Source organism: Rattus norvegicus, chromosome 3 (assembly GCF_036323735.1).
Source record: "Rattus norvegicus strain BN/NHsdMcwi chromosome 3, GRCr8, whole genome shotgun sequence".
Classification (NCBI taxonomy): domain Eukaryota; kingdom Metazoa; phylum Chordata; class Mammalia; order Rodentia; family Muridae; genus Rattus; species Rattus norvegicus.
This window is the reverse complement of record NC_086021.1, coordinates 38,702,161-38,714,744: the sequence shown is the minus strand read 5'-3', so window position 1 is coordinate 38,714,744 and position 12,584 is coordinate 38,702,161. Positions and strand designations below refer to the sequence as shown.

Here is a 12,584-nt window from a genome sequence, read left to right as displayed (position 1 = left end):
CAAAGCTGGAGAAATGGATCAGTGGTTAAGAGCACTGACTGCTCTTCCAGAGGTCCTGAGTTCAAATCCCAGCAACCACACAGTGGCTCACAACCATCTGTAATGAGATCTGGTGCCCTCTTCTGGTGTGTCTGAAGACAACTACAGTGTACTTACATATAACAAATAATTTTAAGAGAGAGAGAGAGAGAGAGAGAGAGAGAGAGAGAATACTCTATTTAACGTGTCTTTAATAAGCATTTGCTGCACACAGCTATGTACTAAACACCATATTGGACAACTATTTTCAGCTAATAGGTATCTGTATATAAAACAAAAATGGAGTTCTATTTTGTTAAACTCCTAGTTAGAGCTCTCATTTTAATGGGAAACCTCTCTGTAGCAGGTATTGGAAGCGATGTGGAAAACACAGAACCCCACCTCATCATTCTTAGGCCAGCTCCACACTAGTGAGGAGCTGTGGTACTCTCCCTGTGCATCTCCTCACCTTTCCCATTGGGAATCCTTTGTCTCCATTGTTGTCCATTCCACCCAACATTGCTCCTAGTTCAGCACTTCTTGTAAAGTATCCCAGTGCTACCCTGCACCAGAACATGACTGGATTGATTACCCCTGTTGCAGGAATCACGTGGTATTACAGTGGCCCATCTCCTTACCTGTCTTCATTATTTAAAAAAAAAAAGTCAATACCTCCAAAGCAAAACCTGACTTCAGATCTCTATTTTAGATCCAGGACCTGTCCTAGAGTCCTGCTCATAGAGACATGGATTTAAATGTGTTGTATGGACTCTTTCAACACCATCTTGATAACAGTGGTTACACTGACAAGCAACTCATTTTTATAACTTTCTTTCATTAGACAGGAAACCAGTGCACAGCGGGACCATAGCTGACGAACTCTGTGTACTTGGTACATTATTGATACTATGCCTGATAAAGAATCAGTAGGTCATAGCCACAATAAATACACAGGCTTAGTCATAGCCAACAGGTTTTAGTTATACTGATTTGTTACAAGCAGTGTTACAATTCACTCTTTTATTCCCACATTTTGGTACATAACATTAGGGAATGTATCTTTCTTTGTATTATATGCTCTGGCAGGGCAACAATTCAAAGGTATCCTTCTCACCTCCAATGGTCACACCACAAGTGCAATGTCTCAACCCTGAGATGGGTGGGCAGATGCTAAATATATTTGTTTGGATGAGTTTTCCTTACTAGGAACTCTAATGTTTCACTGTAGTTGGGTATTGCATTTGTTTCTCTTCCTATTTCCGTGATAAAATACCTGGCAAAAAGCAACTAAGGGGGATGGGTTTGCTGTGGCTGACAGTTCTGTGGCTCACATCACAGTTGTAAGATTCAGATCATTGCTGTTGGGAAGTTATGGTTGCAGGAACTTGGGAGTATCAACAATTAGGATATGAATGTTCCTGTTCAGCTAGCCTCTCTTTCTGCAAGGACCCAAGCCTAGGGAATGGCACTTCCCACATTTAAGGGGGGGGGGGTCTTTACTCCTCAATTGACCCAGTCAAGAAAATAGTTCCCAAGCTAACCTAATCAAGAAAACCCTCCATGGGTACAGCCAGAGGTTCATCTTGTGGGAAGTCCAGATCTTGTCAAGTTGGTGATATTAACAACCACAAATGTCAATGTCTGAACTCCCAGAAACCAGCTGCAGGTTGCACTGCCTGACTCACTGACGACCTGGGAAATTCAAGGCATCGGCATCTCAGACAATGGTAAGAAAGCGTAAGTCACCTGCTCACTTCAGCAGGATTCAATTCAGCACGACGGAGTTCCTTGTTACTATACATTTAACTCACCCAGGATATGAGGCAAAGTTTTTCATTTCCCTTTTCAAAAGACTCCAGTGTACTTGCACCTTTGAAGCTACTGAGTTTGCTCTGTTCCTCTACCAGCTGCCGACCATAAAGATGCAGTCAACTCCATGCTTTCTTTCACTTTTGACAGTGAGTGGGAGCTGGAGGAGACTTAGAAACAACTCTGTGCTTTCTCCCTTGGGCTGACACTCCTGAGACGTGACTACAAATACTTTATAAATAGCTGCTGGATTGCTTTCCTTTGCTTAATATTTTTGTTGTTTACAAAATCTTGCCTCCATAATAAAAATTTTCATTAAATAGAGCCAACAATAAATGTCTTCAAAGATTTGGCATTCTAGTTAATAAACACTCATGTGCTGACTAGAACTAAATGTTTGGCAAGCAAACGAGATATTATTTTTTAAGAAAGCAAATGTTACATATCAGTACCAACAAAATGTGACGAGAATTCCCTCGTCACATATGATTCTACCTTGCTTTTCCCTCTGGGCTGAAGGTATATGTGTTGCTGACACACTCAAGGCAAAGGTGTTCAAAGATGTCTTCCTGGAGATGAACATACCATATTCTGTTGTACGAGGGGAGCAGATCCAATTGAAGGGAACCGTTTACAATTATAGGACCTCTGGGACAATGGTGAGTAATTCTTTGTGATATATTAGAATAAAGAGAGAAATGTCATTAGAATAAACACACACACACACACGCACGCACGCACGCACGCACACGCAATTCAACTCCAATGAGCACATGCACTGAGTGTTGTCCTGGCAGTACACTTTGGCACATGAAGGGGTACAGATAGGAGGAAGGGACAGGGTCATGTGATGCCAGTCTGAAGGACAATGCACAGTAGGTAAAGATGTTGCTGTGAATGTTCGGAGCTGAGGACCAAACCCAGGGCCTTGAGCTTGCTAGGCAAGCGCTCTACCACCTAACTCACCATTGTTAATCCCCATACAGAAACCCCTAACCCACTGACTGACTCAATCCTTCCCATCATCCTCCAGTCTGCTGACTTTTTTTTTCTTTTACTCTCTTCTCTGTACAAGCTAGCACTCACAAGTCATCACTTAGCCACACTCTCTAAAATTACATCAACCCTCATCAACTTCCCCCACCCCATGGTCTGGACAGTGATAAACTTCAACCATGAGGAACCTCACCATGTTTCTTCTCTTTGTAGGGCATCCCTGCAGCTAATTATGTGCTAGACTGACAGGTTTATCACAGTCACAGGATGTTAGACAGGAACCCGACATGGTTCACAAATCTGACTACACTTTTAAATTCCTAATTTTATTCTTAGGACTGAGTATTTCAGCGGTTCATCACCCAAATTTTGTGATTGTATGTGTGTGTGTGTGTGTGTGTGTGTACATGTGTGTGTGCATGCATGTATAAAAATATGTATGTGTATATAACATATATATATATACACATTTTAAAGAAACTATGTATTCCAATGGTATAATTCTAAAATCTTTCATCTTAAAGTTTTTAAGATGCCAATCTGTAACTTTTTAAACACTTTTAAATATTTAAAAATAACGGCAGTAGTTGAAAGAAGACTGATACATCATGTAAGTGTGTATAGTGGGATTTAACAAGCAAAGGAACCCGTTTTTGGAGAAGACAGGATTTATAGATGGAACTGAAGCCACCAGAGCAGACTGCGGCAAACAAGAAGGGCATTTTTCTGGGAAGCTGCTGCTGAGATGACTGCAGGAGGAATGGGGGGCGGGGGGTGACTTTACCGTTTCCAATGCCACTACGGTGGACAGATACCCAGCGGAGAGGAGGAAAAATGGAGGAGTGGTGAGAGGTGGAGCTAGAGACAAAGCGGTGTTGACAGATGAGAGAGAAGACAGAGGTGGACTGGGGGAGCATGGGTTGCTGAGGAAGGATGCCAGGGAGGTGTGGAGCAGCCTGGAGCTTACACTCGGGCTCAGACCCCAAATATGCCACACAGGCACTCAATCAATCACCCTGGCCCTGAGCAATGACAGGATGTCCAAGATGAAGGACGGTTCATTTTGCTATTGGACATCTCAAAAGACCTCTTAGGGTTCATGCTGCCCCTGAAAGTCATGTTGGCATTTGTTGTCCACTGTCCTATGCCCATGGTCCTAGAGTAGCTGGGAGCCATGTATTATGTCCCTGGCGCAAGTCACCACTGAAGGTCATATGGATGTCCTTGGTCTGGTCTGCTCCTTGGTCCATTCTGCCACCGAGGGCCATGTCCAGGTCTGTGGTCTTACTGCAGCGTGGGGTCTGTGCTGCTTCCAGAAACCATGTGCGAATCTATGATCTGTCCTCACACAGACTGTAAGGGACAGAGAAGCTACTTCGCCATGGTATTGATGACTGCAGACTCAACAGTTGAGAAAAGGGGACGTAGAAAGCTCCTGTGACAACCCCATCCCATCCTCTCCTCCAAAAAGTAACAGTCTAAACAGAAAGCCACCGAAGAGAATTCTTTAAAATTGTGCTAGGGATGCTGAAGTGTAGCTCTCCACAAGAGATGGCCTCTGAAGTGGGTACCGGTGGGGAAGGACTCAGCTTTATCTAAGGGGCTCGTCTCCTGATGTTTGACCATGCTCCAGTGAGTATATAGGCAACGCCCATTACACCTTTCCTCTTTCTCGTTTTCCTTTTGTTTGAGGGGGGAAGGGTTCTCAAAAGGTGGGAGGGTGGACCTGCAGGGACTGAGAAAAAGTGTACTCAGGGTTCACGATGTGACATTCCCGATCAACAAAATTATGAAAAGAAAATAAATGTTTTCCGTTAGCCTAATAACTATGGGTATATATTTATCCTTAGAAATAATAGTAAGTTCAGCAGAAATTCCACTCTAAATAAATCACAATCATTTTTATAAATCAAAAATCAGGGGTTGGGGATTTAGCTCAGTGGTAGAGTGCTTGCCCAGCAAGCGCAAGGCCCTGGGTTCGGTCCCCAGCACCGGAAAAAAAAAAAGAAAAAAGAAAAAAGGAAAAAAAAAAGAAGAAAAAAATCAGGGTTGATATTGGCCCAAAACTATGGCCAATGGGCAGGAGGCACTTTAATTTGGGGGGAAATCCCTCAAGATTAGCTATTGAATGCCTGCCTTGTCTTGTGCTTATCTGCTTGATTCTGCATCTTACGGATTTTATTCTTTGGGCATAGCTCTTGACTCTATCAGTTCATCAAACTAAAGATGAAAACACATTCACTCGTTGAGCCAGGAATCAATGAATACTTAGCAGGAGATGAGAGAGCTCACACAATCTGTTTTCATATCATAGTTCAAATGAGGAGGGCCCTAGTTTAAACCTGCATCTTTCTAGAGCAGGTTTTATTATAGAAAGGGGCACAAGTGGGAAGTTAGTAAAATTGGGGACTTCAGTTGGGTGTATATCAGGTAAGCCTTTGAATGAGCCAAGAGACAGAGTTTTCAATCATCTATCACTCTGCCATTTATTATAAGTCGAAGGCTGAGGGAAAGGCTAAGACATGGAACAGCTAAACCCAAGGCTCCCGCCATCCAAAGTGCAGAATGGAGAGAGAACAAAACCACTACATCACAGTACCATGGTTGGTACCTGAGACATAACCCGGTGGGCCGCAGCACGCTGAGGAAGGCATGACCATTCTAAGCTAAGTATGGAGTTTCCAGATACCCCGTGACATCGCTATGACCCACATCAGTTATCATGTGCCTGTAGGAAATCTGACGTGAGCCTTCTACCACAGAACCAGAGGCCTTAGAACCAGAGAGGTTACTTTGACGTTGCTAACAAACCAGGGGAGAGTTTGTGTCCAGACCAGCATAATTCAGGGTGAACGTACGTATGTACGTACATACATACATACATACATATTACACACACATACATACATACTACACACACACACACACACACACACACACACACACACACACGTTGCTCTTTCATCAAATGTGGCTCAAATGACAAGCTGTTCTTACACGGCTCTTCCCCTGTCGTATTTTAGTTCTGTGTTAAAATGTCTGCCGTGGAGGGAATCTGCACTCCAGGAAGCTCGGCTGCTAGCCCTCAGACCTCTAGGTCCTCCAGATGTGTGCGCCAGAGAATAGAGGGCTCCTCCAGTCACTTGGTGACCTTCAGCCTGCTTCCTCTGGAAATTGGCCTTCACTCCATAAACTTCTCACTAGAGACTTCATTTGGGAAAGAAATCTTAGTGAAGACATTACGGGTAGTGGTAAGAAAAATATGGTTCTTTTAAAAATCTGTTTCTGGGGGAAAATGCTATCAACGATTTGTATCAATAATTATGTTTGGGGCCATGAGCAAGGGAGAGAAATGACGGTGTCAACAGAATATGGTAATAGTTGACGAATTTCACGGAAACTCTCACACACATTTGTGGTGCTTTCTTGCAACTTTTACATTAATCTGAAATTATGCATAAAAGCAGTAAATAGAAAACTGATACCTGCTTACTGCAGAAAATAAAAATATCAAAAGCCACAAAGGAAAAAACATCACCAATAAAGCACAAACTCTGAGATTCCCAAGTTTTACTACTTGATACACACCTTCTGGGGTTAGCTCTGCCACCCTATTCAGGAAATGTATCTTGAAGTGTATGTATAAGATATCAGGCTAAATACTGAATATAAAGAAGTAATAGACATTTCAAGACCTTACCATGTAGATATAAATAGATAATAAGCAGGTCAAAGGGGAAAACAACAACACATTAAGTATCATTGGCCCTGCCATTTGCTGAGTGTTCTCCCGGCACATTGTTCCTGTAAACTGTAACGCGGCTAGTTCGGCTACTTAACGACCCCTCAGGTCCTCTGAAGCCTTCTTCATTCGTTGGGTTGTTTTGGGCTATGCCATTTACGTCAGCAAATTAGTATTCAGCTGGCACAGTGTACTTACGTGGCAACCCCAACGACTCAGGAGGCACAGGCAGGTTTGAGGCCACCCTGGGCAACATACACAACATACTGAGTCCCTGTTGAAAAGAAAGCTGTGCCCGATCTTTTGTGCCGTGCCGTGCCGTGCTCACTCCAGTGTGTGTCTGTTTCACACTGGCATATGGAGCTGGCTTCTTCGAGTTCAGCCCTGGCTTCGAGCTCCTAGCAGCATTACACGGGATAAATTACTCATCTCCTCGATGTGGCTTCCTCACCTGTTATTGTAGCACCTACCTCACAGAGGTTCGTGGAAGCGGAATAAGTTAACATATACAGAGCATTCAGACCAATAACCTGACCTATAAGAGCACCCATTGAAGTATTCATTCTGATCAATATTCAAATAGCCAGGATCTTTTTATTGCGTGCATGCATTGAAGTATTTCTATCAAGTTTGCCTTTTCAGAGAAAGAGGGTTGGGTTTTTTTTGTTGTTTGTTTGTTTGTTTTTTGTTTTTGAAACTGGCAAAGTGAACTGGAGAAGCTTGATCCAAGGGAATTCACGTCTTATAAAGTAATTATGCCCCTAACAGAGTGTTTTCTGGTTTCTCTTTAGCCAGAAGGGATCAAAAGGGAAAGCTATGCTGGTGTGACTCTGGACCCCAGGGGAGTTTATGGTAGGAAAAATGATTTCAATTTTTGTGTGTCATCTTCCAGTCACAGAATTAAAATGTAACTTTAATGTAACAAAACACCACTTTTCAGAAAGCTCATTGTGTAGAGTTCAACAACGTCCATTTCTTACAGTGCTACCTGCCCTCACTGGCTGGGATCTGTGTGACTGGGGCCAAATGTGACAACACTTAGTGGGCATTACAATTCGAACACAGTGCAATACAGTTCATGCCCTGCACTGCATATAGTCAACTCATAGTGACAGTAACAGGGTGTTTAGTATAAAAGCCTCTGTCTAAAGAACACCTGAGAACAAGTCATTCTACAACTGAAAAGCACCGAGAGACACCACAGTCAGACGAGTCACTCAGAAAGTCCCCTCAACTGCTCCGTCTCTCCTCCAGCTGATAGGCTGTGAATCTTCTCAACCCATGAGCTTTTCACACATTCCAAGGAATCCTGGGCTAAGTACAAGCTGTTTCTGAAAGTTAGAATGGGCCCAGCTACCAGCTGTTTTCAGACAGACAGACTACTACAGTCCTTGTTAAATTGTTACAACATCACTTGGTTCTTTGTCTGCATTATTTTTACCCTCAAATAAATCCTTTGAAAACATTCTTACCTCTCTGTAACTAAGGAGTAAATGCAACATGGAAACGCTGTGCCCTGTTTCGTGGCACAAGCGATTACTAAGCTCCTTAGACTCCATGCCCTGTCATCCTTAGTTCAAACTTCCTAGACACCTTCACTGACTCATTGTAACATGGTATCTTCATGGTCTATCAAGGGCTAAATAACAAAGATGCTTCTTGAGGAATGTTCTTGTACCTCTGCCAAAGCCATGTAGCTCCTCGGTGAGATCTCAGAACTTCTGTAGAGCAACTTCTTCTTACCAGGGACTATGCTAAGTGCCAGAGCTGGATTTTTCACTCCGGTGACTTTAATGAGCCCTACAGTTAAGCCTCAGATCTTGTCACCACCTCTACTATCCCTGTACAATGTTAAAGCAATACAAACAGTCGGGCATGGTGGTGCAGCCTTTAATCCCAGCACTCAGGAGGCAGCAGCAGGAAGATCTCTGTGAGTTTGAGGCCAACCTGGTCTACAAAGGGAGTCCAGCAGAGTCAGGGCTCTGTTACACAGAGAAATCCTGTCTCAAATATATATAATATAAACAGACCTTATATATAAGACTTAGTTAGCTTAGTGGAAACTTGGCTCTCTGTCAGTACAGTGACAAATAGTATCATGTTTTGGGGGGTGGTAGGATATTTTTAACAGTATTTTTATTTATCCTTTAAAATTTTCATACATGAACACAATCTTGATCATAGCTAATCCCCACTCCCCACCCCAACTTCTCTTAGCTCATCTCCTTCCCAATTTCATATCCCCTTTTAATTTTTTATTTACTTCATTATTTTTATTCTTTTTAGCCCACTGGGTCCAATTAGTATCTCCCATATATTCACGATATGAGGTCATCCCCCAGAGTGTAGGCAACTGGCCAGTGTCTACCTCCCTAAAGAAAACTGACTCTCCCTTCTTTGGTTGCTGTCTATTGCCAATAGCTTCCTCGGTGCAGGACAGGGTCTGTTGTGTGACAAAACTTACCCTGGGGTGACTCAGCATATATTTCCTCGTCCACCATAGGGAACCCCCAACAGGCCAAAGTCAGAATACCATCACAGTTTAACTTGGTGAACCAATGAGTTATATAGGGATTACTTATCAGAATTATGGGTCACTTACAGAAGCAGATATGATTCACCGACAGATGCGTCATCAGAGGTCACCTCAGTATAAGTGACAGTTCACAAAAGCTGGCAACCTGAAGGGCACTGCACAGCCCGTAGGCACCTGAACAGCCCGTAGGGTATGATTTCCAGTCACCTCCATTGATCTAAGCCTCTTCCAGGCATTTAGCTGCTTTCTGCTTCTTCCAAGCAGATGGTCTCATTGCAGACTCTTCTTTGCAGCTTGGCTTCTTTGAGAGTCTGAAGTTTTTATCACTTAGTCTGTCAGGGAGGGACCCAGTGAATCTGGTCTTCCTGGAACTTCCTGCAGCTACTTTTGAGTTGTTTACCCTTTCTGCTGAAGGAACTTCCTGCCGGATGGACTGTTTCAATTCCAGAGGAAACTGTTACACAACTGGCCTCAGGGCCCCCTTCCTCATCCCTGCAGGACCTTTTTAACTGGCTTGACCTTGAGCACATAAACACAGCTGCCAGTGGTTTGTGGACACAGTGGTCCTGTCACAGCCAGATGATAGGGGTTCACAGAGCTCTTCCCCATCTTCCGGCTCTTACGTTTGTTATACCCCATCTTCCAAGATGTTCCCTGAGCCTAGGAATCAGGAGTTCATACAGATGGCCCATCTCTAGTATTCACCGCCAGCTACTCTTAGCACTTGGAGCAGTCCTGAGTCTCTGTGTTAACTGCTAAAATGGTGCTATGTATGACATAAAATAGTATAATTTAAAATTCTCTGACACTGGCATTCTGAAGTTGTGTGCATATAGAAAACTGCTTATGTCAGACAGGGGAGGGGGAGGCAGGAAGAATGTTTGGTCATGCTTTCTGACAGAGCGGATGGTCAGACAGCCCGGAGGTTACATGTCAGTGATTTGGGTCATGCTACCTCTTCCTAGTGGATAACGTTGGTGTATATAAGTCATTTATCTCATGCCTTATAAAAACCAGTAACCTTACATCAAATTTAGTGTTTTGTTTAAGGGAATGATACAAGTCCAGAGTTTGGTTAAAATCCTTGACTATTTTCCTCTCTTTAAGACTTTAATGTTATTATAAATGTGCTTTATTGTGAAAAATTATTTATTAGTAGATATAGAATCTAAAAATAGTTTTTTCCGTTAAGAACTGTGGGCAGGGGGTTTGGGATTTAGCTCAGTGGTAGAGCGCTTGCCTAGCAAGCGCAAGGCCCTGGATTCGGTCCTCAGCTCCGAAAAAAAAAAGAACTGTGGGCATGCCAGAGGTGGGGGGATACCCCAGGGACCCCCATCTGTTCAAACGAGGAGAAGAAAGGGGAATAACGAAGAAAGGATTGTGGAAGGGGGTGACCTGGAGGAGGCAGTGAGTAGGATGTAAAGTGAATAAGTAAAAAATAAGATTAAATTAAAAAAAACTGGGCAAATCTAATCTTTGTATTATTATTATTATTATCATTATCATTATTATTATTATTATTGCAGGTATTGTTAACAGACGAAAGGAATTCCCATACAGGATACCATTAGATTTGGTCCCCAAAACCAACGTCAAAAGGATTTTGAGTGTAAAAGGTAAGTTAATAAATCCAACTTACGGGCCAGGAGGGAAGCTCAGTTGATAGGGTGGCTGCCTAGCATGCATGAAGCCCTTGATACAGTGGTGCCTACCCACAATCCCAGCCCTGGGAGGTGGAAGCAGGACAATCAGAAATTGAAGGTCACCCACGACAACATAGTGAGATGAAGCCAGTCTGCGTAACCCTGTCTCAAAAACAGATAAATAGATAAATAAACCCCATTCTTTTTTTTTTTCCACTCAGCGCTTCAAACCAAAACCAAACGTGTTCGTTTTTTTCATCTCTGCACATGGGTTGGCTTCCAACAGATCTCTTCTATTCCCTTTGTCTTCAGACACTTGATTACTTTTGCAACTCCCTTCCCCTAATGCACTTGGAAATTATCCTGTGAGGATAGGGTACTGGTTGTTAGCCCAGTGACTTCTCTAGATCGGGGTGCAGCTGCTTCACACCCAACTTCCCTTGCTCTCAGCAGCCAGGCCTGTCTCCACCAAAGACTTTGGGGCCTGCAAATGGCCTTTAGGCACCAGCTTTACTTTTGGAGCTTCAGCCCCGGGTGGTGGGACTTGCTTAGCCCACCTCTGCAGCTATATTGAAACACCAGAGTCTGGGCAATTTATAAATTGGGAAAGGCTTGTGAGTTTTCCACGTCCAAGATCAAGGTGATGCAGTGCCAGGCAACAGTTGTTGTCTGTTTTTACCGCTGCTGTCTTGGTGGGTCACCCTCACATGACTAAAGGTAGACGAACAAAATGTCAAAGGGTAAATGGCTCCCCCACACCCTCCAGAAAGCTCGCCTTCTATCACTGTATGGATTAGGTTGCAGCAGACGGAGGGTCGGAGGCATTCAAAGCAGAACAGGGATTCTCTGCCCTCCAGGGTGTTTGCAGGAGGGGCGTCATTGGTGGGTTACCCAGGAGCTCTTGCCATGAGGTAACACATCACCAACAGGACAGAGTGTCCCGGCTGCATTTCATCTCAGATCAAATGTTGGAATCGCAGAGTATCAGAACTAGAAAGGGCCTTTTAGATCACGTGCCATATTGATATTAGACGTATAAGAAATTGGCTTGCCCAAAGTTGCACAGTGTCGCTATAGATTGAGTGGCCAGCGCCCTCTCTGTTCAGGATCTTTAACCCTGCTTCCCCTGAGGACTGGTCAGTGAGACTTATGACGTTGGCACCTAATTGTCTCGCCATCTGCCTACCACATTACCTATCTGCCACCAAGACTTCATGCTCCTAATCAAATCCAGCTTTCCCCCCTGATTTCTGTGACACAGGTAAACTGCTTCTATTAAAAAAGGGAAGAGACATTGGTCATTTCCTCTTCAGAATACACTGTTGGGAGTGGATAGCTAGTGGCTGTGTCCACTCGGGTCTCTTTTTCTTTCAGGACTGCTTATAGGGGAATTCTTGTCCACGGTTCTGAGTAAAGAAGGCATCGACATCCTAACCCACCTCCCCAAGGGCAGCGCCGAGGCAGAACTCATGAGCATAGTCCCGGTGTTCTACGTTTTCCACTACCTGGAAGCAGGAAACCATTGGAATATTTTCCACCCTGATACGTTAGCTAGAAAACAGAGCCTGCAGAAAAAAATAAAAGAAGGTACAATAAATAATTATTTTATACATCATTTTACAGAATTTTAAGCAAATATCTTACTGAACATAATATTTAAATCGTGAAGAATTATATATATATATATATATATGATTACTTATAAAAGAACTATAGCAAGAGAAAAAACGACAGCATATTCTCTTTCTGAGGCATTTTGGCTTAACTTGGTAAAATGCCTGGGTGAGAAACAAGACACGAGATGGGAGCAGAATTGCTCTATTTGATTCCCAACTCAAGC

General features: G+C 43.3%; 1 protein-coding gene across 1 annotated transcript in view; it reads left to right on the top strand.

The window, feature by feature from the left end:
* The window catches only part of C5 (complement C5), a 91,295-nt gene that overhangs the window by 44,724 nt on the left and 33,987 nt on the right, over window positions 1-12,584 (top strand). The window contains exons 19-24 of the mRNA NM_053020.1: window positions 1,672-1,745; window positions 2,347-2,486; window positions 5,847-6,074; window positions 7,357-7,417; window positions 10,628-10,717; window positions 12,119-12,331. Of these exons, the coding sequence (NP_444179.1) occupies window positions 1,672-1,745; window positions 2,347-2,486; window positions 5,847-6,074; window positions 7,357-7,417; window positions 10,628-10,717; window positions 12,119-12,331 (806 nt within the window). The remainder of the gene's footprint in view (window positions 1-1,671; window positions 1,746-2,346; window positions 2,487-5,846; window positions 6,075-7,356; window positions 7,418-10,627; window positions 10,718-12,118; window positions 12,332-12,584) is intronic.